General features: G+C 33.9%; 1 protein-coding gene and 1 pseudogene across 1 annotated transcript in view; both read left to right on the top strand.

Annotated features, from left to right (window-relative positions):
* MAN2A1 (mannosidase alpha class 2A member 1) overlaps positions 1-26,772 on the top strand; it is a 147,246-nt gene that overhangs the window by 40,656 nt on the left and 79,818 nt on the right. The window contains exons 5-8 of the mRNA XM_036225366.1: positions 9,489-9,616; positions 16,443-16,616; positions 19,311-19,497; positions 22,804-22,981. Of these exons, the coding sequence (XP_036081259.1) occupies positions 9,489-9,616; positions 16,443-16,616; positions 19,311-19,497; positions 22,804-22,981 (667 nt within the window). The remainder of the gene's footprint in view (positions 1-9,488; positions 9,617-16,442; positions 16,617-19,310; positions 19,498-22,803; positions 22,982-26,772) is intronic.
* Positions 24,445-24,564, top strand: LOC118607244 (annotated as a pseudogene).

The following is a 26,772-nucleotide window of genomic DNA, read 5'->3' as shown; positions in this document are numbered from 1 at the left end:
CTGTATTAATTGAGCATTTTACTTAGGTTGGACCATATGAAATTGCTGACATTTGACCACTTGCGAGATACAAAAATGGCAATTTTGTGAATTTCAACTCAATGTTAAGGATAGAGGACGTAAGATGTTAAGGGTTGGAATGCAAATTAGAATCTAGTGCTTAATCAATTGTTTTATTCAAACCCCTTTTGAGAGCTTCTGTTTCGGCAGTGGGAAATATTCTGAATGTAGATGTGATCCTTAATGATATAATTTTGCTTGAAGGAAAAATTGCTTTATAGTTACGTTAGGGCAAATGTGGCTTATTTCTGATCAAGCTTCACTAAAGTTCTCTCCCTTCTAGCTATAACCATTCACTTTTATTCATTTATTACATTTATCTGTGGAACTAGGGTAATAGCATTTTTTCCCCTACTTACTTAAATATTCTTAGTGTTTCTTGCCTAAATGTATATTTTCAGGAAAAACTTAATAGCTATAAATAGCGATATATGTTCGCTCCTATTATTTAAAATTCTGAGCTTGTACTAAGTGGCATTACTGATAGAATTTTTTTGACTACTAGTGTAATGCTTATGCAATGGCTCGTTTTTCCTTTTGAAGATGAGTCTATGGATTAAATGTCTGTACCTAAATTTGTGAGCTAGCTGTTACAGAACAGAACCTGTTAATTCCAGCAGAGTTCCATGCGAGCTTTTATTATCCCTGAAGAATATCAATTGATTGTGGGAACTTAACAGAAACATAACTCAAATGATCCCCATAATTTATTCTAGCAATGACTTGTTTGATTCTTACCCCTGTGGCAGCAGTAGTTAGCTCTGTAAGCTTTTAAAAATGAAAATCTAGTTAACTAAAAGGAGATCCATGCAGACATCTAGCTTCTTTATTTTTTTGTGATTCAAACTAATTTAATCAATTATAATCATGGTGCCTACTTGTAACACATATCCAGTGGATCTAAAAGAAACTGCCTCTTGTTAAATAATCAGCACATTTTCTGTCTGTGCTTCTTTTATTTTGAAAATGACTGATAATGTTAACTTTTTCTTTTTTTTTTTTTACTTTTTAGGCTTCCTATTTGAATATTTTTTGGCTACATGCAGTTAAATACTGCACGATGTTTATAATACATCTAAATGTGAACCCTTATTCAGAGTCAAGCAGCTGAAACATTAGCCTTAGCATTTCCGTTAACTGGCACCCAGCATATTCCATATTCATATTTCCTCTCTGGGCTCTGAAACATTGAAACAGTTTTTACATTGCATCTGCTCTGCTCTTGAGACCAGTATTCAGTGGAGAAGCCCATCAGGTTGTTAGAACTTAGAACAGTTCATGTGTTTGTCAAAGTCAACTAGCTTCTGTAGGTGGACCTTTTGGTATGAAATAAGGTTCCAAATATGTGCTGGGAGGAAAGATGACATCAGTTAATTTAGATATTGTATTTTCACCACATTGCTGGGTTTTATTACTTTGCCTAGAATTCAGTCTTTATCTAATCTTTCTACCATTCTCTTACATTTTTTTTTGTCCTAAGTTGATATTTAGGTGAAACCTCTACCCTATCCTCTGAACTCTTTCTGTTTGTTGAAATCAAAGAAATGTATGAGGTTACTTTCTTAAATAATATAAATCCAAACTTACTGATGTACATTTTGAGTTTTACCAGAAAAATGTACCTCTAGAGTTTTTTATACAGGCTAATTTATTATACATTTTATACAGGTCAGATTTTATGGTATTTGACCAAAGACTCCTGTAAAATTTGCAGAGTAATGAGAAGTCACAGTGTGTCTTCTGATATTCAAGGTAAATTGCAGATTCGAATTGAGTTTAGAGCCTGAAGATACATAGCATTTCATCAAAGGAATCAAAGCAATGCACCAGTGTCTAAAATAACTTTAGTTCTAATAGTTGAAGCAACACTACACATTTATTTTAGAATGTATGTGTTTCTTCTCCACCCTCTCCAGTCCCAATTCATCTTGAATGAGGCAGCTCTACTCTCGTTCACTTCATCTGCTAGCTTCTGTTTGCATCACAGATACCGATGAAAGCCATGAGTGCCTTCTCAGCTGTCTCCTCCCATTGGATGTTTTCTAAGTCCTTCGGGAGGATTTCTCTGCAGCATTGACACTGACTACTCCATTCTCCTTGAAATTCTTTTCTTTTCTTTTTTTTTTTCTTCTGTGACCCAGAGCTCTTTGTTTCCTGGTTCTCTTCTTACATTGCTGAGCATTCCTTTCTCATCACCTCTGATTTCCTTCTCTGTTCACTCCCTTGCCTAAATGTCCACATGCTCACCTGTAGGGTGACAACACCCCTGGGTTCCCCTCTCCACTATGTGTGCTCATCCACAGTTTTAATTATCAGGTGTTTGGACTGCTTCCAGATCCAAAGCTCCAACCCCGGTTCCATAAGCGTTAGCTATCACTATTACCAGGGGAGAAGGAAAAGCTGAGATGTATATTATGTTATATTTCAATTAGAAATACTTTAGAAAATATAATACAGCCATAAACATAATAATATATGTCTATTTATTAATATGGTACAGTATTAAGTAAAATAACTTGGTTAAAAACTCTCTCCCTACCATAGCCACTCATGCATTTATAGCAAGGTCTTAAGAATGGATTTAATGTTATGTTATTCTTTAACCTCAGGTATTTTCTGATTTATTTTGAGTATTTTATTTTATTTTGGAAAAATAACAGGATGAAGAAATATTTACTATACACTGAAATATTTAAAGTATATCTTCTGCTTATTAAAACTTTACAGAAACTATTGAACCATCTGAGAAATATTTGTAAATAAAATTTCATGACTTTCAAGCGATAGTTTTGTTAATTTTTCAATGCTTAGGAGAAATCAGGGCATAGCATTTATATTTTAGGAAAAAAATTTACATAATTTATTTTTTAATAGTAAACTCAAATATATAAAGGGTACACAGTGAAAGGAAGGCACTAACCACTTCTGTCTCTTTGTCATCTAGTTCTCCTCATGGGAGGCAAATACTGTGGACCAGACTCTTGTTTATTTTATATATATCTACAGGAAAATATATACACATGTACACGTGCATAAAGACATACACATATATGTTACACAAGTGATAACATGCCATGTACATTGTTCCGTTTTTGGTTTTCGTATGTGTATATGTGCGTGTGTATGTGGTGGAGGGCATGACCTTTTTGGTCTGGGAAAAATTCACAACATAAAATTTACCATTTCAATGAATGGCTTCATGCATATTCATAAAATCATTTTTATGAAGCTTTGTACCCATTAAACAACAACTTCCTATTCCCCTTCGCCTCTGCCCGTGGCAGCTGCCATTCTACTTTCTGTCTTTATAAGTTTGGCTCCTCTAGGTACCTCATGTAAGAGGAATCATACATTTGTCTTTTTGTGTCGGCTTTATTTCACTTGATATAATGTCTTCAGAGTTCATCACTGTTATAGCATGTGTCAGAATTCCCTTCCTTTTAAAGGATGGTGAACATTCGGATGGTTTCTATTTTTCGGTTATTGTGAATAACGTTACTGTGAACATGAGGTGTATAAGTACCTGTTCTAGTCCCTGCTTTCTATTCTTTTGTGTATATACCCAGAAGTGGAATTGCTGGATCACATGGTAATTGTGTTTAATTTTTAGAGAACCCCACATACTCTTTTCCACAGTGGCCGTACCATTTTACATTCCCATCAACGATGCACAGGTTTCCAGTTTTTCTGCATCCCCATCAACACCTTTGGCATACATGAAATAGCCGTGCTAATAAATGTTGTACCATGCACTTTAAGCTTATATCTTGGAGGACCTTTCAGGAAAGAGGTGCTGCTTTCTTTTTAAAGACTTTATAAAAGTTTATTTTGTGAGTGGGCCTAAATTTATTTAACTACTCCCAATTGATGAGCATGTAGTTTAATTTCTGGTCCTTTATAAATACACAGAGTATATCTCCTTTACAAATACCTTTACAAATACACAGTGTATACAATGCTTTTATTTATTTTTACATTTTTATGTATTTTCTGACTTCATGAATGAGCATGGATAAAAGTATATAAAATATACTTTATAAAAAGTATATAAAGTATATAATTTATGTGTTATAAAATTCAGTAGTTATCAAAGCAATATGTGAAAACACCTGTTTCCATACATCTTTGACATTATAGTTTGTTATACAGCCGTTTGATCTTTCAAATCTAGTAGGTCAAAAGCGGTATATCATTTAAGTTTCAATTTGCATTTTCTTATGAGTGAGGTTAAATTTCTTTTTATTTCTAGAAGCCAGTTATTTCTGAAATAATCTGCTTCATATTCTTTGTTTGTTTTCTTTTGAGTTATCAGTACCCTTTTCCTAGAGCTTTTGTACCAACAGGAACACAGACTTAAATGGCAAGAAAACAGATGTGGTTCCTGCTCTCATGGAGCATACAGTCTACTGAAGGAAGAGACACCAAACATGCAAACGTGTAATTAAATTTTGTGATAAATGCAATGAAAGAAAAGTTTTGGATTTTATGAAAGATAACCATTTTGGTGGAACATGGGTAGGATGTGGCGGCCAGGGAAGGCCCCTAATAGATCCATAAGAGCCATCAAGGCAGATACTGGGAGAAAAAACATTCCAGGCAGAAAGCATGGACAGCACCTGAAAGAAGGGGGTGTGGCTGGACTAATGTGAGAAAGAAATGGTAAGAGGTGACTAATTTACCATCTGTCTCTCCTACTAAATCTTTAAAGACAGGCAACAACAATATTCAGTGAGTTTTCCTAATTATTATGTGAGAGGTTTTAAAACAAATCTTATTTTTACCCTCAGGTCAGATACTCTCCATGAAAAGCATGTGAATCAGGTTATCTAATATGCATGTGTCTTTAGGCTATTAATTGATTCATTGGAATCCTCCATCTTTTTGAATTTTCCATTTAACAAATTTTTTATTTAAGAATGAGTCCCTATACATCATTTTGTGTTATTTCATATTTCCCCAGACGTGCGATTACAAATTCAGCTCATTTACTCATGTGAAATTAATTTGTGATTCTTTGAAGCTCACTAAATGATGCATTGTTTGCTACTAAGTTATCTGAAACAGTTTCCTCATTAGGGAAAAAAGCTCTTTGAGTCTTTCTATGTGTGACCAAATTCCAAATATATGATGAATCTGCATAGGGGGTAAAGTGACACTCAAAATGATTTGCAACTTCATGTGCTTGGCAGTAAATTATTAAGTCTAAATTCTGCATCTTAGGCAGAGTGAGCCATAGCACATATGCTCAGCTTAATTTTGATCAGTTATTTTCTTAAGCTTTTTATAACAAATTTCCCAGCAATGAAATAGTAGACCCATAAAGTACCTAATGTCTTCACCAGTAGTGACAACTCAGTCATTTTAAAAAGTGAAACAGGAGTGTTGTTAATTTTGAAAGTTAGTGCCTGACTTTGTATTTTCTGGATTTGCTACATTATATTCATAATCCTTTCTCTGGCTTTCTCTCTGTCTTTCACTTTTGCTTCTAAGTCTCGCATTTACTAGGAAACGTTAGGAAAAGTGTACATGCAAAAAAGTTTAACAGAAACCAGAGAGTTTCTTGGTGGAGTCTAAGCAATACACCCTATAGGGTGGGCACATCTTTTTTTGATATTATATTCCCCTGATGGCCACAGACAAATGGCTCACTTGATGCTTGTTGAACACTTAAGTGAATGGAAATACTTGGAAGCAACCGTGTTTGTTTCGTGTAACTTTTTCTATAGCTATAGGTATTTCCCATTACTTGATTTTTAAAACAATTATTAAAATCTGAAATGTACAGTTGAAACATCTTAATTTTATTTTCATCATATTGCTGACAGTAATAATTTTAATATGATACTTTTTTTTTTGTAGGCTAATATAGCATTTCTGTTGTTGCTTCTAAATATTTTTCCAAGTATTTCTTGAGGTATCATTTCTGTAAGATTGTCGGCCCTACTTTTTGTACCCATCACTGAATGATGACAATCATTGCCATGTTTTCAGTCATTTGGTTAACAATTTTCTTCATGTTTCTTTGGACCTTTTTCTTTCTTTTCTTTTTTTTTCTCAATTCATCAGATGCTGCTTAAATGCTGATTGTATTTGTTCTGAAATACTGGGATATTCATGGCAAATTTGTGCACCTCTGCAATTTCTGGTTTTCCTGCCAGAAAAAAATCTTCTGGTTTATCAGCTGGTTTTTGTCATTCTTATTAATGGTTCAAAGAGTGATAAACTAAGAAAAACAGATAGTTCAATGAAATCTGGGTACTTGCTAACCTGATTAACTCAGCCAGGTGTGTCCAGTCATTGTCACATAGCTTTATATTTTAAATCACATTGACCGTTTTCTTCAATTAGGTTTCTGTTTTGCCTGATTAGAGAAACTATCTTAAGAGAAAATAAAACCTGTGTTCATTCTGGCCTGCTATAATGCCGTCATTTATACCTGTTGTGACTTACTCATGCAATTTGTCTTAAAAACCTGTGTGAGCATGCTCTTTCAAAATATCAGTCCCCTGGTTTCCATGATGTCATCATTTTGTGACCAGTACAAAAAGTAGGACTGGCAGTCTTACAGAAATAACACCTTAGGAAATACTTGGAAAAATATTTAGAAGCAATAATAAAGCCATATTAGCCTACAAAGAAAGTACCGCATTGTGGCTTTCTTATGAGCTTGTTTTAAATCATTCTGAAGTTAAGCAAAACAAAACAAAACAAAACACATAATTCATTCTTTCTCACTAATTTTATGGCTATTTTTATAATGTAAATATTTTAAAAATTTATTTTTCAACTTTCCTTCTCAGCTGAACCCCACTGTCTATGCATTAATACCACTATCCCAATAGGCACCTAGAATTAAAACGCAAGTCATGCGCTTTAATCCTTTCTTCTGTTTCCAGTCATTTCCTAATTCCAATTGATGCTTTTTCATGAGAAAGCTCTTCTCTTCCTCTTCCATATTTTCTACCACTACCATATTCTAGTTCATTTCATTTCATATCTAGATTATTTAACTCCTTTTGTACTCACCCTCCCTGTGCAATTTATTTTGCATATATCTGCATTTCATCTAATATAAAAACTGTTAGACACTAATTTTAAACTGAGAGTCTCATTCCTTTCTTATTCATCTACCAGCTATCAGAGTGCTCATTATATGTAAGCTTCTCAGTGCCAGGCATGAAAAAGTGAACAAAATAGCATGCCTTAGTCCCTGCTTTCTTGGAGCTTATGTTCTCATGGTGGGTGGGGTGAAGAGGAAGAGAGAGGAGACATGTAAATTAACAAAGTAATTTTGGTTTGTGGTGCTATTTTGTGATAGAATGTGGGGGTACAGTGGCAGTGTTGATTAAAGTTGGGTGCTCAGGGAGACTTCTCCAGGTAGATTTTATTTGGGCAGAGACGTGACCCAGGATGGGAAAGATGAGAGAGAAGAAAGTAGTTAAGAAAATTCTGGAAAACATTTTAATGTGTGGGAGGCTTTTTATCCCTCCTCCAACACAGTAGACAGGATAGTCCTTAAAGTAACCATTATGTGCAGATAAGAACTCAGCACTACATCACAGTAACATCTCAGGCACCACAGGAAGGGGAAGGGCTAGAACCTTCACAAATGGATCTAGGGAAATTAGTTACTATACATAGTACATGTGATTTTTTGCTTGGTTGGCTGTGTTTTGGAGCTCATTCATGCCTTTGGGACTGGGATATATAGCAAAATAAAATTGATAGATACGAAAAATTCCAACATTGGAGTAACTTTTTACTTTAATTTTCAGATTTCTTAATTGTAATTTGTTTACTATTCAAGAGCAGCAAAGAATTTGTTTTGACCAACTTATTTTCTAAGAGATCTGTTTTTGGGGATACTGAGATAAGGAAGTCAAGTTTCTATACTTGATGGCTAGAGATTAAATCCCAAATCTGTCCTGACAGCTCAGGCTTCCAAACACTGACCATAAGGCATGAAAGGTGAGTCTGGACCAGGGACTCCAGAGTGTAGCTAAATCAGGCGATCACCGGAAAGATAAGAACTAACTAGAAGCAAAGTCCTATTGGCGGTAAGAACAGGACAAAATAGTCTTGGATTTAGTTGTGTTATTAAAGAAATGAAAGTCTTAGACATTTCCAGCTGCTTTATTCTAAATTCTTGATTTGGGCCTGTGAGAATCTGAGGTTTGACTGGACAGTTGGGTTTCTTTAGACAGTATACTAAGCCATCATATTCTCCATGTGAAATTATATTAGTTGGTGTTTCCCATGGTGATATATATTTAACATTTTAAAATATTACACATGGAATTATTCATTCATTTTTAGAAATTATGTCCATTATCCACTCTGTCACTAGTTATATAATCACGCATATGTTTGAATAAATCAGATGTTGTGTTAATGCTGTGGCTTCTGTTACAGGCTTTGTAGGAAAATATTTATCTACTATGCCTCTGGTCTGCTTCAACTAAATTTGGCCTTTTACTTGACTGTTACCAGTAGATATCTAGTGATGTGTATCCTTATTAAAGCTGCTTTTTTTTTTTTTTTTTGAAATTTTACACCATTTTCTGAACCCTCTTGTTGCAAACTGAAAAGTTTGTGGCACTTAAGATATTTGCTTCAATTCTTGACTTCTATACTTCCTCAGGTGCTTGTTCAGATTTTTAAGTTTGATGGGGTTTTTTTCCTTCTTAGGGGATGATATCATATAACAATTCAGGTTTTCTAGAACTAGAGGTCTAGTTACCTTGTATAATGTTATGGCAAAGAAATACCCAATAGACATATAATGATAATGTTAGAGCTTTTCACTCAATAACAAAAAAATCAACTATATAGCCTAAGTTTTAACTGAATCTAGAGCAAAGTGCTTTATAATGTTGTCTGTATTCCCAGAGGTATGTGATATTTACTAGCTATACCTTTATTGTGGTTACTTTTGTATAGTTTGCATGATTAACTTACCAGTGTCAGAAGGACTAAAATAAATATTGATTTTTCAGTGTAGGAGAATTGAAACAAATGCCATGCTTAAAATGACAGTCCCCCAGTAAACACTCATAACACATATATTCTGAGTAAAGCACTTTGCTAGGTGCTTTGCAAGATTTACAAATAAATCAGCTGTGTCTCCTGCCATCAGGAATCTTTGAGGTTGTGTGGGAGATTATACCCTTATGGAAAGAAACGTCCAAAGTGACCTGAATGGCTTTGCCTAGGGAGGAGGGGTCACCTCATATGTTTTACTAAGGATGTTTGATCACCAGAGTCCTAAAGTTGAAATTTATTCACTGGTTTAAAAAAATGTTTTAGAAACTAGTGTAATAAATACTGGTTATATTTAAAGGCTGTCCCTTATGTGTATGCTTTATTAAATTTTTTATTTGAACTTTTAAAAAATGTTAATATAAACTCTTACATTATTTTCTCCTTAGTTTACTAGAAAATGGCCAGCTTGAAATTGTGACAGGTGGCTGGGTTATGCCTGATGAAGCTGCTGCACATTATTTTGCCTTAATTGACCAACTAATTGAAGGACATCAGTGGCTGGAAAAAAATCTAGGTATGTGTTGATGTCTTTCCTCTTCATTTAGACTACTTTGGGCAATTAATTTTGAGGAAAGTGAGTTGAGGCTCTATTTTTTTTTTAATAATTGGTTTTCCCAATATTGACTATTTGTAGATAATTTATCCCTTATTAATTTATGATTATGCTTCTTTGATTATAAACTGAGTTATGTAGATATAATATGGTGTTTTTTAGAGTCAACTACCTTGTCTCCTCCATTATTATGTCTATTAATTTTAACTATGTTTATTAATTAGAATTTCCCTCCAAAATATCCCACTCGGATTTAAATTATATATTACTTAAAATTCTTAGTGATAAGAAGCAAAAACCTAATTTACCAGCTTAAAAAAAAAAAAAGAAAGCAGGAAAGAAAGACATTAATTTTGTCATTGAGAATTCCAGATATATGGTAGCTTCAGGTAAGGATGGACCCAGGAGACTCAAAGCGTGTTGTGTGGGCATCATCTCTTTTGGCTCTGCTCATTTTTGCATAGCTTTACTCCTCTCCTCACTCTGTCCACATGGCGAGTAAGGTGGCCATAAGGCAATTATGACTCTCATCTTCCCAGTCTACAACTAACAGGAAGAGTTTTCCTTAATACCTTACCTAATTGGTCCAGTTTGGGTCAGGTGCTTATTTCTGAGCCAGTTACTGTGGCCAGAGGTATAGGAGCTGAAATCATTGGGGCCTAGTCAGTGTGTTGGAATAGTCATGGGGGAAGAGGGGGTCTGTGGAGGGCAGAGTCAGCATCAGCTGAACCATGTGAATGGATGGGTCCTCCACTGGGAAGGAAGGATCCTGTTATTACAAGAAGTGGAGAAGGGGATGCTGCACTGATAAAATCAGATGTTCCCTATAATTCATAAGAACATGGGACTGACTAATTGAAATCTTTGCAATATCTGATATTTGTATTCTGCAACATGGTATATAATTCTTTTTAAATATTTCATATTTCAGTTCAGTTTTATAATTTCCGTATGGTAAGTAAACGTGTTTTTATTGAAGTTATTGCTAGATATTTTAGTATTAAAAATTTCTTTGTATTTTAAAGATAAAATTCCTGCCATCCCCATTAATTTTTTCTTTACTTTTTATTTTGAAATAATTTCAAACTTAAGAAAAGTTGTAAGAAATACTGTAAAGAACTCCAATAAACCCCTCAACCAGATTGACCAGTTATTAACATTTCTACACATTTGCTTTATTCTTTTCTTTTTCCATATTGTGTTGTGATTTTTGTATTATTAGAGTAAGTTGCAGATATTGTGTTTATGCGGAAAAGAGATAACAGGTCAGAACTGCTATCCTTAGAAAGATCTTGCCTGCAATGTTGGCCCTTGGCTGCTGTCTGGGGCTTAGATTTCCCTAAATGTTAAGAGTGGCTTGCTGTGTTTAAATTGTAAAAATGATGTAGTTTATACTTGCTTTTCTTCTGGGAGTCTAGAATCTCAATATGTACTAGGCAGGGGATATCTACATGACCAGCCCCCCAATGAAAACCTTGGACATTGAGTCTCTTAAGAGTTTCCTTGGTTGATAGCAAAGCATTTTATGTGTCAGCGAAGGTGCTGGAGGAATTAAACCTGTCCTGTGTGACTCCACAAGGAGAGGACTTTTAGAAGCTCGTGCCTGGTTTCCTGTGGACTTTGCCCTATGTGCCTTTTCCCTTTGCTGATTTTGCTTTGTATCCTTTCACAGTAGCAAATCATAGTTGTGAGTACCACTATATGCTGAGTCCTGTAAATTTCCTTAAATCACTAAGTGGGAGAGTGGACTTGGAGACCTCTCTACACAGTACCACTTTTCTAAGCCAAATATATTCTAAAGCTAGGAATATTCTCTTTATAAACCTCAGTTTTTGTGGATTCTTTTTGTTTATGTTTAGTGCTTAGAGACATAATTTACCTGCAGTGCAACATATAAATCTTAACTGTAGTTTCAGTTTTGACAAATGTGTTTACCCATTTAACCCACATTTTCATCACTCCAGAAAGTTCTTTATTCTCCTCAACTCTCCTTCTGCAGCCAACTGCTCTCTGATTTCTATTGGTATAGTTTTTTGTTTCTTTGTTTACCTATTTAAGAACTGCATATATATGTACTAACTATTTTAGATCTGGCTTCTTTTGCTCAGCATAAATTTTTTCCTTTTAACTGTATTGTTTCACATATCATAACATTCACCCATTTAAAGTGTACAGTTCAGTAGTTTTTAGTATATTCACAGAGTTATGCAACCATCATCACATCACCATCATCTATTTTTAGGAGTTTTTCAATATTCCAAAAGAAACCTCTTACTCATTAATAATCATACCCCTTTCTAACTTCTCCTTTCTCTGCCCTAGGCCCAGACAACCACTAATCTGCTTTTTGTATGTATGGATTTGACTATTATGGACATTTCACATAATGGACTCATACAATGTGATCTTTATGACTGGTTTCTTTCACTTGGCAAGGTTCATCCATGCTGTAGCATATATTAAGTGCTTCTTTCCTTTTGATAGCTGAATAATACTCTGTTGTTTGTATATATCACATTGTTTATCCATTGTTCTGTTGATTGACATTTAGATTGTTCCCTTTTTTGACAACTATGAATAATGCTGCTATATATATATTTGTGTAAGTTTTTGTGAGGACATATGTTTTCATTTTGAGGGGGCAAATACTATATACTTGGGGGTGGAATCACTAGGTCATATGATAACTCTATATTTAGCATTTTGAGGAGCTGCCTAATTTTTTTTCCAAAGTGGCTGAACCATTCTACATTCTGACCAGCAATATATGAGGGTCCTAATTTCTCCACATCTTCAATAATATTTGTTAATGTTTTCTTTTTTAGTTTAGCCATACTATTGTGTATGAAATGGTGTTTCATTATAGCTCTGAGTTGTATTTCCCTAAAGACTAATGATGTTAAGCATCTTTTCATGTGTATGTTAGCTATTTTTATATCTTCTTTGGAGAAATTTCAGTTTAAATTATTTGCCTACTTTTAAAATTGGGTTCTTTTTCTTTTCACTATTGACTTATAAGCGTTCTTTATATATTCTTGATCAAATTCCTTGTTAGATAATGATTTGCAAATGTATTTTTTTTTCCATCCTGTGGGTTGTCTTCAGTTTCTTAAAGGTATCTTTTGATGCACAAAAGTTTTAATTTTGATGAAACCCAATTTATCTGTTTTTTCTTCTGTTATTTGTGTTGTTGATGTCATACTTAAAAAACCATTTTCTAACACCAGGTCATGAAGAGTGACTCCTGTGTATTTTTTCTGAGTTTTATGAGTTTAGCTCTTACATTTAGTTAATGAACACATTTGAGAATATGGAATTTCTTGTTGTGGCTTTGGATGCATCTTGTAATTTAGTTTTCTCAGTTTCATTTTCTAAATGGTTTGCAATCTGTTGTTTTGAAGAATTTATTTTTATATATGGTTATAGGATGCCTTTTAAATTGTTTAATATTTGGTTGTTAATTTCTGCTTTTATGAACTTTATTACACAAATTGGACCATTATAAACTTTCATAAGTTTGAGTTTTTAAGGTTGTCTTTTGCTCAAAATATCCTTTTTTGTAACTATTCTCTGACTGCTTTTAAACTTTAACATTAAATGTACTTGAAATAATCCAGTTTTATTATATTATTGATATTACTCATTCTAATTTTTAAGTCTGTTAAGTTTGCCAAAAATTGAGTGGTGTGTTTATTTTCTTTTAAATGATTATTCTCTGTAATTTTTTCTATTAGTTTTTACTTCTGTATGTTTTGAAATTTAATCTTACATAATGGCAAAAAAATGTTTCTGTAACATTTCCTGATTTTATTGCCAAATGTACCCTCTTTATAAAATCTTAGATTTTTCTTATAGTACACCTTTTTCTAAATTTGCTCCTTACCCCCCTTTTAAAAAAATTGCTTACACTAAGGAAAAACCTAGTGGGGTACTGGGTCCCTTTGCAAGTGTCTCTCTAGCTCTCACCTCCTTTTGTATCAAAGTTTTAAAAAGTTGTTTACATTCTCTCTTTTCTACATTATTTCTTTTAGTGAATCTTTAATCTGTTGCAGCTAGGTTGCTACTACTGTGGATCAAATGGTTTGACATGGAAAAGAACAACAATGATGCTAGAATTTTAAACATCACTGTAGCATTCAATGTTGATTTTTACTCTTATTTATAAGCTTATTCTGCCCTTGTTAGTTGAGCAACACATTTATTTTTTATTTTATAACCTAGCTTTGATATTATTTCAAACTTATAAAATGTTACATGATAGTACTTGGGAAGGGTTCCCATATATCTTGTACTAGATTCATATGCATATTTTTCTGAACGATTTGAGAGTAAGTTGGAGAAATCTTGTCCCTTTCTCTCTCAATACTTCATAATGTATTTCCTAAGAAATAAGGACATTCTCTTATCTAACCAGAAGATAGTTATCAAATCAGGAATGTTAGCAGTGATACAGTGTAGTTTATAGGCTGTATTCAAAATTTGTAAATTGTCTCAATGTTTTTTATAAAAGCTGCTTTTTCTCCCTCCCAGTCCAGGATCCAATCCATTGTTATATATTGCATTTGTTTGTCATGTCTGTCTAATTTCATTTAATTTGGTTTTCTATCTGTCTGTCTGTCTGTCTGTCTATCTATCTAATCTATCCAATCTATCTGTCTATCAATCATCTACCTACCTATCTACCTACCTGTCTTTCTATCTACCTATATAATCTATCCTAATGTATTTATTTTGCTAGACTATCACTGCATTGATGTCCTGTTGTCCTCAGTGCATCCTGTCAGGAGGCTTATGATGACTCCTTGTTCCAGTATTGATGATGTTAGCCTTGATTAGTTGCTTAAGTTGTGTCTGTTAAGTTCTTTCTTTGTAGCGTTACATTTCTCTTTTCTAATTTGTGTGAGCTACATTTAGAATAGGTAAATATGTCTCATTAAGCTTTCACGTTTTAATTTTAGGATTTGTTAGTGACTTCCTAACTCCATCATTTCTCCTATAATTATTAGTTGGCATTCTACTAGCAGGAAGAGCTTTTTTTTTCTTTTTTCTCCTATTTATTTATAGGCTTATGCTTTCTTATTTTATTTAATGGTTGTAATTCAGTACAACCATTATTTATTTTGACACCCCATTTGTCCCAAATTTGGCCAGTGGAAACCTCTTTAGGCTGTCTCCTGAGTTATTTTAGTATGGTCCTATGATTCTTTGACCATTTATTTATACTCTACTACCCAGGAATATGTTCCAGGCTTACCTTGTACTTTCCTGGCCTCAGCTCTGATATAAGCCATTTCTTTAAGGTTATTTTTAATAGCAAATGGTATTTAGAGGTCCAGATCTTAGTTATGGTGTACTCATTGGTACTGAGGTATTACTGCATCTAGGCCCTTCTAGTGTACTGAACTAGGAAAGGTGTGTGTGTGCATGCGTGTGTGTGTGTGTGTGTGTGTGTGTGTAAAAACCAGAAGTTAATGTTGATATCCTATTTCTATTCATTATTATAGAGTACATTCTAGTCTCCCACATTGACACGTTTGTAGGTCCTTTTTTTTAATAGTGAAAAACCTGGGTCCCTTGTCCTAATTTATTCAGTCTTTGAACACATTGAAAGGTAGTTCAGAATTTTTAAACCCATACCACCACAAAAAAATTACTGAAGTTCAAGATTTCTTTATAATTTTTAGAGGTAAATTAACATATGTGAAATGCACAAATCTTCTGTGGTCAGTTCTTTGAGTTCTGACTCATATTCTTGGTCCTCTGAGAGTTCTGACTTTTTCTTCTCAGTCTTCTTTGCTGGTTTTCCATCTGGTGTTCATCCTCAGTATTGTTCTATGCAGGTTTTCCTGCTGCTGCCTTTTCTATTAGTTTGTGTTACACTTATTTGTCTTAGTGTCTGCAACTAGAGTCAGAACCAAGATTAACTCATTTTTGTAATCCTGGAGCCTCTCATAGTCTTTGGCATATATGGAAGGTGCTAAACAGGTGTTTAAATGAAAAATAAAAAACCACAATCATATTGCTGATGTTGATTTATAAGTTGTATGTAGAAGCTTTCTTTGAGAATCTTGAATAAATAAGAGGTTGGATTTGTATAATGCCAGAATAATCATCTTATTTCATCATTTCTAATGTGTGCATTATATATATATTTTTTATCCTCCATGAAACTGAGGTATATCTTTGTTGATGTCTCTACATATTGGTCGGAGTCAGGTGTGAAAAATTCCATTGATGTCTAGGTAGAGAGAAAACACCAGCATGAAATATGGTAAAGTTATTTTGGCTAGTTCTGATACTGTATAAGAAGATGATATGGAGCAGTGTAAAGTATAAAAGACAGCTTGAAAATTCCTTAATGTTGGGATTGGGGGGTACAAGTTGAAATGAATTAGCTTACTTGTCTTTATTACATAATAGCAAATTGCTGGGTTATCCAGCTCCGCAAAAGACAGGACTGTGAGATCCTAGAGGGAGGACTTGGTTCTGTTCGTTGCCCTACCTCCGTTGAATGACAGTAGCTTTCTAGTATCTATAAGACGGCCAAGTGCTTATTTCAGCTCCAACTGATAAACTTCAATGCTATTACCTAGCCTGAGAACATGGCAGTGGCAGAAGTCTCCCTTCGGGGAGTCCTGTTCTGAGCGCTCCTGGCAGTAATGCTGGGAATTCCATTGTCTTAAAACCCAAGAGGCCATAGAACTCTGATGGATCTGAATGTATTGTGATTTCTTTTTATTCCAGTTGTCAATTATTAAAAAATAACACTTATTTTCTTCATCAACAGGAGTGAAACCTCGATCTGGCTGGGCTATTGATCCTTTTGGACATTCACCAACAATGGCTTATCTTCTGAAATGTGCTGGATTTTCTCACATGCTTATCCAGAGGGTTCATTATGCAGTTAAGAAACATTTTGCATTGCAAAAAACACTGGAGTTCTTTTGGAGACAGAACTGGGGTATGTGGGGTTTGCTAAAAGTCGAAGATCTCACTTCACTTATATGTTATTTTCCAGGGGTTATGAACTCATACCATTAAGGGTTTTATTCAGAGTGTTAGTCTTGAAAATCAGGTTGCCCAAAGATACAAATTTTTAGAATTATTTTTCCAGTGTATTTATGTCAAAATTCTTTTAAGCAGTGGTGAAGATATTTATCTATAGAAAATTGTAGGTTCTTTTTTTATGCCTAAAGGAAATAAACATAAGTCTTTGCAAATAATGCTTTCACTTCCACTTTTAAAAGCACCTGTTTTATCACAAAATTGAACATGCATCAGAACTAATATCAAGTCATTTATCTCATATTCAGCCAGTGTTTCTTCTGTCTCTCCTTTATCTGCATCTAGTAAGAATTACTTTTTAAAATCCTAATCCCATCCTCCCAGAACAACTCTCATATTACCTATATTGCTTGTTTCTGTACTTTGTTTTGTGGACACCCTGGCTTTCCAAGGACATAACTTATACAGCTCTTTGTTGGGAGAGAGGAGACAAGATTTAGGCCTCTTGGGAGACTTTTGCCTTTTCCACCCCCATTTAAAATTTAGAACACCTTATTTTTTAATTCATTTTTAATTATTGAGTCCTTATCAGGAACCACGCATTGTGTTATCTGCCATATATATTCAGTCTCTCATTGGATCTTTAACCCTTTAAATTAAGATCTATTATTATCTCTTTCCATAGAAAAGAAATGGAGACTTAGAAATGTAAAACCATTTGCCAAAAATCATACAGGTGGTAGGTATAGAGCCAAGATTTGAATCTAGTTCTGTGTGGTTCCAAAGGTTGGGCTCCTAACCCTCGATATATGCTACCTTCACAGTACTGAGTTCTCAGATTTCATCTAGAAAAAGTATTTAATTGCTAAAATAGTGTGCAGAATTTACTGCATTATGTTACCCTTGCTTTCCTTTGTAATCTAAACCCCTTTCGAAGTGTTTCAGCAAAATTATTTGTAAATCTATATAGTAATTTTCTTATATGTACTGCTGTTTTTTCAATAAGGAGAGAAATTAGCTAAATATTTTTTTTATTTTGGAAAATTAAGCCTATAGGGAAAACAAGAACTTGTAGGGGTTTGCATCCTTTATAGTTTGATCAAATGCAAAGGAGCATGTTAATTTTAAAAAGGGATTGTTAATTTGAAGATGCTATACTTAAACTATTGCCTACATTCAAATTGTCCATAAATATTAGCAAGAAATTACCAGGTATTTTTATATGGATAATACTGTGCTAGGAAGAAATATAGAAAACATCCATGGCTATAAGGAAATTAGTCTAATTTGATAAAAGACAAACAACACCAAATGCAGCAGATAAACCGAAATGTGTAAATGAGCTGCTAAATAGTGTGGTGTCAGGAGAAATAGTGGGGTGTGAAGAGCATTCTTGATCACAGGAGAAAGGAGGAGGGAGATTTCTATCAGTTCTGGAACTCGTAACAAGCTCTGTGCAGATAGCAAGCATTAGTGCCCAGCATCCGTTGGTGTCACACTCATAATGTGATTCCGTGAAACAGCTGACAGCACGGAAACAATCCATATTATAATAGCTTTAAAATTTGAAGAAGAACTAGTAATTACTTAAATAGAATGTGAGGCAAAACAAAACTTTAGGACTTATCCAATAGATTTGAATATGTTGCTTTAAAATTATGTTTTGGAATTAAGTTGAGCTTCTTTGTGTGCTCTCGTTCTTAATAAAGCAATTATTTTCATTTTTTAGAATGTAAATATTGCTTTTTTGTTTTTTCTTTTGTCTTTATTACAAAAGCAATGCATACTCATTCCTAAAATTGGAAATCCATACATAAATAAAGGGAGAGAGCTATTTACAGGTCAACATCATACAAAGATAACCACTTTTAAGTCCTAGTTAAGCCCTCCAATCTCACTTGGTGATTGGCTTCTGAACTCAAGGGCAAGTATATCAACACATACAGGCATTGCCATTTTAATTCAAAACTATTCTGCATCAGGAATCCGTGCTTGGTTTCCCTATCTTTTTTGTTCGCTTGTTTTTCAAAAACGATTTTGTTTTTGAAAATTACTTTCACTTTTCCTGTGCTCTCTTCTTGGTAAAAGGTTCAATTGGTCAGCATTTGGGGAGACTCCATGAATTCCTCTAGTTTTACTTCTTCTTACTTCAAGAAGTGGAAAGGAGGTTGCCCAGTATTTTACAAGCCCCCATTTATTCCTTTGTTCTTTCAATTACCCCATTTGTTTCCTCCAGCTCTTCTCACCCAGGCTCTGCAGCTAATGGTCTCTCTGTGTGTTCTGTTACCTGAGGTGAGAATAGTGTGGCAGGAGCTGGCAACCAGAGATGGACACAGCCATAATTTTGGATGAGCTGGTTATAAATTTTGCTTCTGCTCAGTTCGTATCCTTCCAAGTCAGCAGATGCTAGTTCATAAAGGGGCTTTTCTGTCTCTACTAAGTTTAGATATAAGAGGTAGATAGAGACAGATGTATCTTCCTTCAGGCTGGTAGTCATTGACTGCTGCTGGGATATATGTACTAGTAGTTAAAAGGGTTGTTTACTTAAGGCAGAGCTTGCATTCTATATGTATAAAGTACTGGCATTTTGAACAGTTTTGGGAAAACAAAATATATAAATGCAAATTTGTCTGTTGGTTCTTTATTTTAGATCTGGGATCTGTCACAGATATTTTCTGCCACATGATGCCCTTCTACAGCTATGACGTCCCTCACACTTGTGGACCTGATCCAAAAATATGCTGCCAGTTTGATTTTAAACGGCTTTCTGGAGGCAGATTTGGTTGTCCCTGGGGAGTACCCCCAGAAAAAATAAATATTAGAAATGTCGAAAGCAGGTATGAAAATATGTATTTCATAAGAATACCTTGAACAAGCAAGCATTAGTTGCTTGTTGCTAAAGAGCTGAATAAATGAGTTTCAGTAGCCAACATTACCTCATTCAAAGTATTTGTTCGAACCAAATCTAAAGCAGCTTAAAAATCCCAGAGCCTTGATGATGCCTCTTATATGTCAGAACTTAATGGAAAGAGAACAATAGTAGATCAATACACAATGGATAACCTATAATGTACTATTATTACCATTTTCTTTGCCTTCATTATAAAGTATTCTACTATATTTGATTGATTTCATATACTTTTGATAATAAAACTCTGGTCTCTATTGTATAAATTGGTAAGAAAAGCAACCCAACTGCAAAAACACATTTATTGAAATGGAACGCATAAAGGGTATAATTATCTGTTCCCTTAATAACAGTTTCAGTGGTAGTGAATGCTGCCTAACCCTGATGAATGTATACATCTTTGCATCAACGGTTTTGACTTACAGAAAACTTTAATTGGAAATATTTATACTTAAAGATATTTAAATAAAAATCAAAAGAATGAATCATTTTTTAAAAGAAAACTCTGCTAATGATGGAATTATTAAACCAAGTTACCTTTAGTTCTAATATTGATGCTTTTAAATTTTAATTTCTTTACTTAAAAATTAGTGGCCTATAATGCATTAAAATCAAAACATTGTGTTATAATATAAACCACTCAACTCTGCTAGGAAAATAATACATCCTTTTAAACAAAGTAAGATCTTTGCACTGTGCTTTATCAAGTCTATTTATTTAAAAAATTGCTTTAAAAAAATATGCGTGAGGAGGAAGATGAGATTGTGTTTCTTTGCCTTGAGTGAGTCCTTGTGATCATAAAGAAAATAGTCCAGTGTGAACCTCTCACTGTGGCAGCCAGAGAAGTATTTTAGCATGGCAGCCTTCTTGAAACCATGGATCTTTTCTGTCAAAATCTGACTTTCATAGTTGTTTTGAAAAACTGTCCAAGATTAGAATTCAACCTAGTTTCATTTTCTTGGTTCCTACAGCAGTGACAATCAATAAGGACACTGAACAGCCTTCTTTCATGAGTTTGGTTAGTTAGGCAGAGGAGAATAATCCAGTATATTATATAGCAGAAGGTGTGAAAAGAAAAAGTAAGGGGCTTGCCTGTCTACTTGGGAAAACAGCTGTTTGTCACTGAATCAGGTATTTATACTACACTCAGCTCAGGTGGTCAAGGATAGGGTATTTCTTTAAACACTGCCACATGCTTCAGTTGGGAAGTCCCAGTGCACCCACAGGTATTGTGAGGCCTCTCTTTTACTTTTTTGAGTGCTGTGGAGAGTACCCGAGAGCTATTTTGTGTGATCCTTTTACTGAATCATCTAACCCTTCAGAGATTACCCTCCAAAAACATACCTTGTGCTCACTCAGCTCCAGTGATTCTGAGAGTGGTTTCTAGGCACCTGGGGGCATATGGATGAATGAATCTATATAACACTTATGCACATTTTTAAAAAACTTCTGATAAGTCTTGAAGTCTTAACCCTGCTGGTTACTTCGAATCTGCATGTCACCTTTCTTTTGACTTGGTGATGAATGGAAATCCAACATAGGCATTCCAACTTAACAGCACTAGACGTTTTAATCCCCTAAAGAAAACGAGATTTAACTATACTATGCAGGTGACATGTTTGAGACATTCAGTTCAGCAGGTTTCTCTACTAGATATTACCATAGCGTGTATGTACATGTATAAAACACAGAAAAGGAAAGAAATCACAAACATTAACAATGGGCCTTTTCATTCACCATCGCAAAGTAATTCTTCAAGTTAGGTTTTTGGTCTAGTACAATGTATTTTACATATGTGAGGATTTACATGTCAGACGATTTGATGTTTCAGGAAATTTTTTTCTTCTTGGTTCTAGTTAAGTAGACATTTCTTACCTGGTAGAATAAGTGAAGAGCAAATTGCAGCTGCACATCTTCAAATGTGATGTTGGTCAATTTGTTCATCATTAGTTTACCATACATTTAGTGAGTATCCACTGCCTGCTAGGTGGTGTAGGTTTGTTCCTTGGCTTTCCCAGTGTTGAGACTGTCTGAGCAGGAACTTGCAAGTTAGGTTAGATGGTGAATGAAAAGGCCCATTGTTAATGTTTGTGATTTCTTTCCTTTTCTGTGTTTTATACATGTACATACATGCTATGGTAATATCTAGTAGTAAACCTTGAGATGCATTTAAATGTTTTCATGCTGGTTGCCTAAGGAATCTAGTTGAAAACAGTTTCAGAGATTATCATATAAAAATATTGTATGCCAGTTTCAATTTAGTTCCGTGTTTTTTCATAATTTCTATAAAATGACTGTTTCCATCATTGATGTTCTTTGTGTTTCTTTCATAAGTTTTTGTATCATGAATTGGCATTTACTTCCAGATAATCCTTGAAGTAAAAATTTGAATACTGGATAAAAAGCGTATGTGTCATTTGTCATTAATTTCTTAAGCTTTGGCATTATAAACATGGAGAACTACTCTTTTTCATGTTTGTTTAATTTTATTTTCACAAGCCCTTTCAAACGATGCCCAATTCAGTATTTCCCAAAGAGTTTTCTGCAGAATACTAGAATATAAACTATAAAACATATTAGCATATTATGCTTAGCTGACCTTTGAGTTGTGGGTTAGAGTCCAGGGAGCTAGAAACTAAAATAGATCAGTCAACTTCTAAACTTTATCTATTGATCAGTATTGAGAAGGGGACGGCATGACAGATACTCAGATTATTGATGGCAGGTGTTAAGTGAGTTGCTTTTTTCCTGTAGAAAAGGAAATATGGTTCTATAATTGGTTTTATTCAAAATATTATACTTTTTAATGTTTAATCAAACAGTTTTATATTAAATTAGAAAGAAGGACATTAAATCATGGCAAACTTCAGTGGTCATATAGAAGAGAAATCTTCTTGGACTGAATTATTTTCAAACGCAGGCTATCTGAGATCTGATCTTTGTGGTCGGCCTTTAGGAGGGCGATGATGCCAAAGTTTGTATGTGACTTTATTACTCTAAGAGTAATCCTTTGGAAAACTATAGGTTTTTCCTCTCTGATAAAAATTTTTGAATACTTTAAATGGATAATGAAAATTAGTATGGTAGTTTAAAAAACTTTGGCTCATAAATCATATTAACCTAGAATCTAGCTGAAGCATATAGTAATCTCTTTTAATATACTGCACTTTTTAATGAGTTGCCCCATTGTTCTTTTCTTAATACTATTCATATGTTCCCTTTTTTTCTTTCGTAGGGCGAGGATACTTCTAGATCAGTACCGAAAGAAGTCAAAGCTTTTCCGTACTACAGTTCTCCTGGCCCCACTCGGAGATGACTTTCGCTACTCTGAAAGCACAGAATGGGATCTTCAGTTCAGGAATTATCAGCTGCTTTTTGATTATATGAATTCTCAACCTCAATATAATGTTAAGGTAATGAGAAAATATTTAATTATGATAATGTATTTGAAGTTGAGTGTACACTATTAAATGAGGCTAAAACACAATAGCGTTAGTTTCTTTGTCTTGCAGCCCAGTATTCCTTAGAATATATAGTTCTTATGAAAAAATGTAATGCGTTTAGAGGAATATTACCTTATACTCTAGTTTCAGTTCCAAAGTTTTCCATTTCCTACCACTCCATGAAGATTAGAGAGCCATTACTTTTATGTGGTTGAAAACATGTACCTACTAAGTTGTGATGTTTGTTTTTCAATGATGTCCTGTTTTTCTCCCAGCATTGACAGTTTATTGTTTCTCCCTGACAGTTGTATCCTTGTGATTTGGTAGTGTGACTGGCAGATGTAGATGAACATGTCATGAATTTTGTAGACAAATGACTTGTGTCCAGAGACGAACACACTAGCATTTTTCTTCGATGAGACTTCTAAAATTAATCGTTTGCCTGTAGTTCTTACTCTTTTTGTTGTTCTTGTGAGAAATTTGAAATGTACCCTAAAGTTTTGAGAATGATACAAATACATCCTCTTCCGCCCATAATCCCAGGCTCAGCCATAACATTAATCAACTCGAGATCACTTTCATTTCGCCTGTGTCCCACTGTCATTTGATCCCCCTCGTTGGAATATTTTGGAGCTAATTTCAGATGTGATCTAGTTTCATCTGTAACCATTTCATTATATATTTCTAACTGATAAGGACTGCTAAAAAAATCATTAGAATACCATTATCACATCTAAAATGTTAATAATAATTCAATAATATGTATCCAGATAGATTCAAATTTCTAAATAAAAGCAATTTTTTAACATTCTTTGTGTGAGTCAAGATAAAAAGGAGTCATACGTTAGACCTTAAATGAGAAAATTAATTATACAACATGTTTGTTATATTCACATGTTAACCACTCAGACAGTAGAAAATCCGTGACAATACTGTGGAAAGGAAGCGATGTTATTGTGTCAGAAATTAGAAAGCTGATTATGGACCACATTCGATGTAGTGAAAATTCAAGTTTATTAGGTAAACGTAATATCAAATAGGTAAATAAACATAAATAAAATATCAAGTTCATTCAAGATACTTAAAACTGAGTTTCTACCAGATTATGAACTCTGAGCATCAGGACTTTGTTTAAATTATCTCTGTTTATTTCCTTAGAGATGAAACTCATGCATGAACGTTTGATAAGAGGAGGGCATATGTATGTGGGTATCTTATCTCTAAATACAACTTCCTGGAGAATGGTTTTGAGGTCTGTAAAAGGATTTACTCTAAAGAATTAAATCCTGATTTTAGTATTTTACCTATTTTCTCCCAATTTCACACTAGAACAATTTTTAAAGTAATTTTTAAAGTTGAAGTATCATACATATAAGAGAAGTGCACAAACCATAAGTGTACAGAGAATTTTTCCAAGTTTAAAAACATCCATGGTCTACGGCCATGCCAACCCTGAACAAGCCCGATCCCATCTGATCTCAGAAGCTAAGCAGGGTCAGGCCTGGGTAGTACTTGGTTGGAAGACCACCTAGGAATATCAGGTGCTGTAGGCATAAAAATTTAAAAATAAATAAATAAATAAATAAGAGATTGTAAGCTGACAAGGTCCTTGCGATCTGTGAGGTCAACCAAGGGTTGCATCGCCGCCCCCCCCCCCAAAAAAAAACAACCACCACCACCATTCAGATCGAGAGGCAGAGCATGTGCAGCACCCCGGAAGAGCCCTTCCAATGTCCTCCAAGTCATTACCAACTCCTGCAAAAGTGACCATATTTTAACTTCTTATTACTGTGATCGCCTCGTTTTAAATTTTTTTCTATTTCCGTGGTACTTAATGAAGTTGAGTTTCTTTTCATAAGTTATTGCCATTCGGGTACCCTCTTTTCTGAAGTGTCTATCTATGTAAGTTTCCTGATGGTTTTTTTTAGATTAAATTAGGTTGCCTGTCTTTTTCTTACCTTCTTTAATTTCTTTATATATTTTGGATTGGGTCTTTTTTTCAGATAAAAGTTATGCAGATATTATCTCCCACTATGTAGCCTATGTTTAATTAATGCTCTCTTTTGATGAACAGACATTCTTAGTTTTAATTAAATCTAATATAACAGTATTTTTCTTTATGGATAATACTTGTTCTCTTCTTGTGAAAGTATCCTCGAGAAACTTTATTGTTTTACCTTCCATCTTTAGATCTACAGTCTATTTGGAATTGATTGTTGTGAGTGTGTGCTGGTAGGGATCTAGATACATGTTTGCCTATATGGATATTCAGCACCATTTGTTGAAAAGATCACAGTTTGCCCACTGCACTGCAATGTCATCTTTGTCTCATTAATCATGAGTGAGACTACATTTGTATGTATTTGTATCTAGACTCTCTATTCAGTTTTGTCTATTTGGCTAATCTTATACTGTCTTAATTACTCTAGCTTAATAGCAGATCTTAATATCTAGAGTTATAAATCTTCTGATTTTGTTCTTCTCAGGATTGCATTGGTTATTCATAGTTCTTTATAATTCTTTTTCTTTTTGTCAGTTTAGTTGCTTTTTTAAAAAAACTTACTAGTTTCAAGTATACATACAGTACATTGGTTAGACATTTATATAGTTTATAAAATGATCCCCCTAATTGCTCTTTGTCTCCTCTGGCTCTCCACCTAGCCTTTACATTAATGCTAATTGCATTCTATGCAGTCTTAGGGTCAACTATTTAATGTCAATCAAAAAAAAGTTGAGACTTTGGGATTGCATTGAATCTGTGGATCAATTTGAGTACAATTAACTTCTTTACAAATATTAGGCCATTTAATCCATGATCATGGTATAGTTCATGTATAAAAATACAATTGGCTTTTGCATTTTAACCTTGTATTCAGTAACCTTGATACATTTTCTTTTTAGATTTTTTTTCCCCCCTCAAATCCTAGCTGCCTTGATTGCCCTCAGACATCGTCAAACAAAATCTTTATTCTTTGTGTAGTTTAGCTATGTTTGTTTTCAGTGGGATAGAGATATTTACAGTCACTCTGTCTAATCTGAAAGCCTTGACTTTATTATTTTATTTTAATGAAAGGAAAAAGAGGAGTAATTGAATTTAGAGGACTAAAAAATTGGCATCGTATATTAGCCAAGCGAGCCAATTTGCCACTGATCATCACTTATTTAACTGTTTATGTAATTTTTTCTATGCGATGTCTTGATATAGGAGTTTAAGATGAAGGTTATGCTTATGATTTAATTTGTTACTTTTTAAATATAAAAATCATCTAAATATTTCTATTTGGTTATATTTTAGGTGTACCAAATATTTACTTCATTTGAGCTACCAAGAGACTCTATAGAAAAATTTACTTTAAATAATTTCTTTTGAAATTACTCTAGAATGGATAGAGGATTATATTTCAACCCTTTAAGATTGAATTAAGATTGTGAGAAAGCCCACTAGACAACTTACATAAACTTTGCTCTGGGAAATTGCAAAGTAGGGTATATTTTCATCTTGGCTAATAACAAAATTAAATGAAATATCTTTAAAGGGTATAATCCATTGTTAATATTAGCTGCAGCATTCTGTTGTTTCCTAAAAATTTGAAACTGAAAGGGATTTTTGTTATCTAATAGAAATCTCTTATTATATAGGCGAACAAAGTATAACTTTAAAATATTTAGATCATGAAATATTCTGCCACTATTATTATGTATACTTCTTTGAGCTCATCTATGCCTGTTGGGTCTGAAATTAATGTTGTATTTTCTTGTAT

The sequence above is a fragment of the Rousettus aegyptiacus genome, unplaced genomic scaffold, assembly GCF_014176215.1.
Source record: "Rousettus aegyptiacus isolate mRouAeg1 unplaced genomic scaffold, mRouAeg1.p scaffold_m13_p_8, whole genome shotgun sequence".
NCBI lineage: Eukaryota > Metazoa > Chordata > Mammalia > Chiroptera > Pteropodidae > Rousettus > Rousettus aegyptiacus.
Note: the sequence above shows the minus strand (reverse complement) of the source record. Positions and strands in the feature narration are given on the sequence as shown.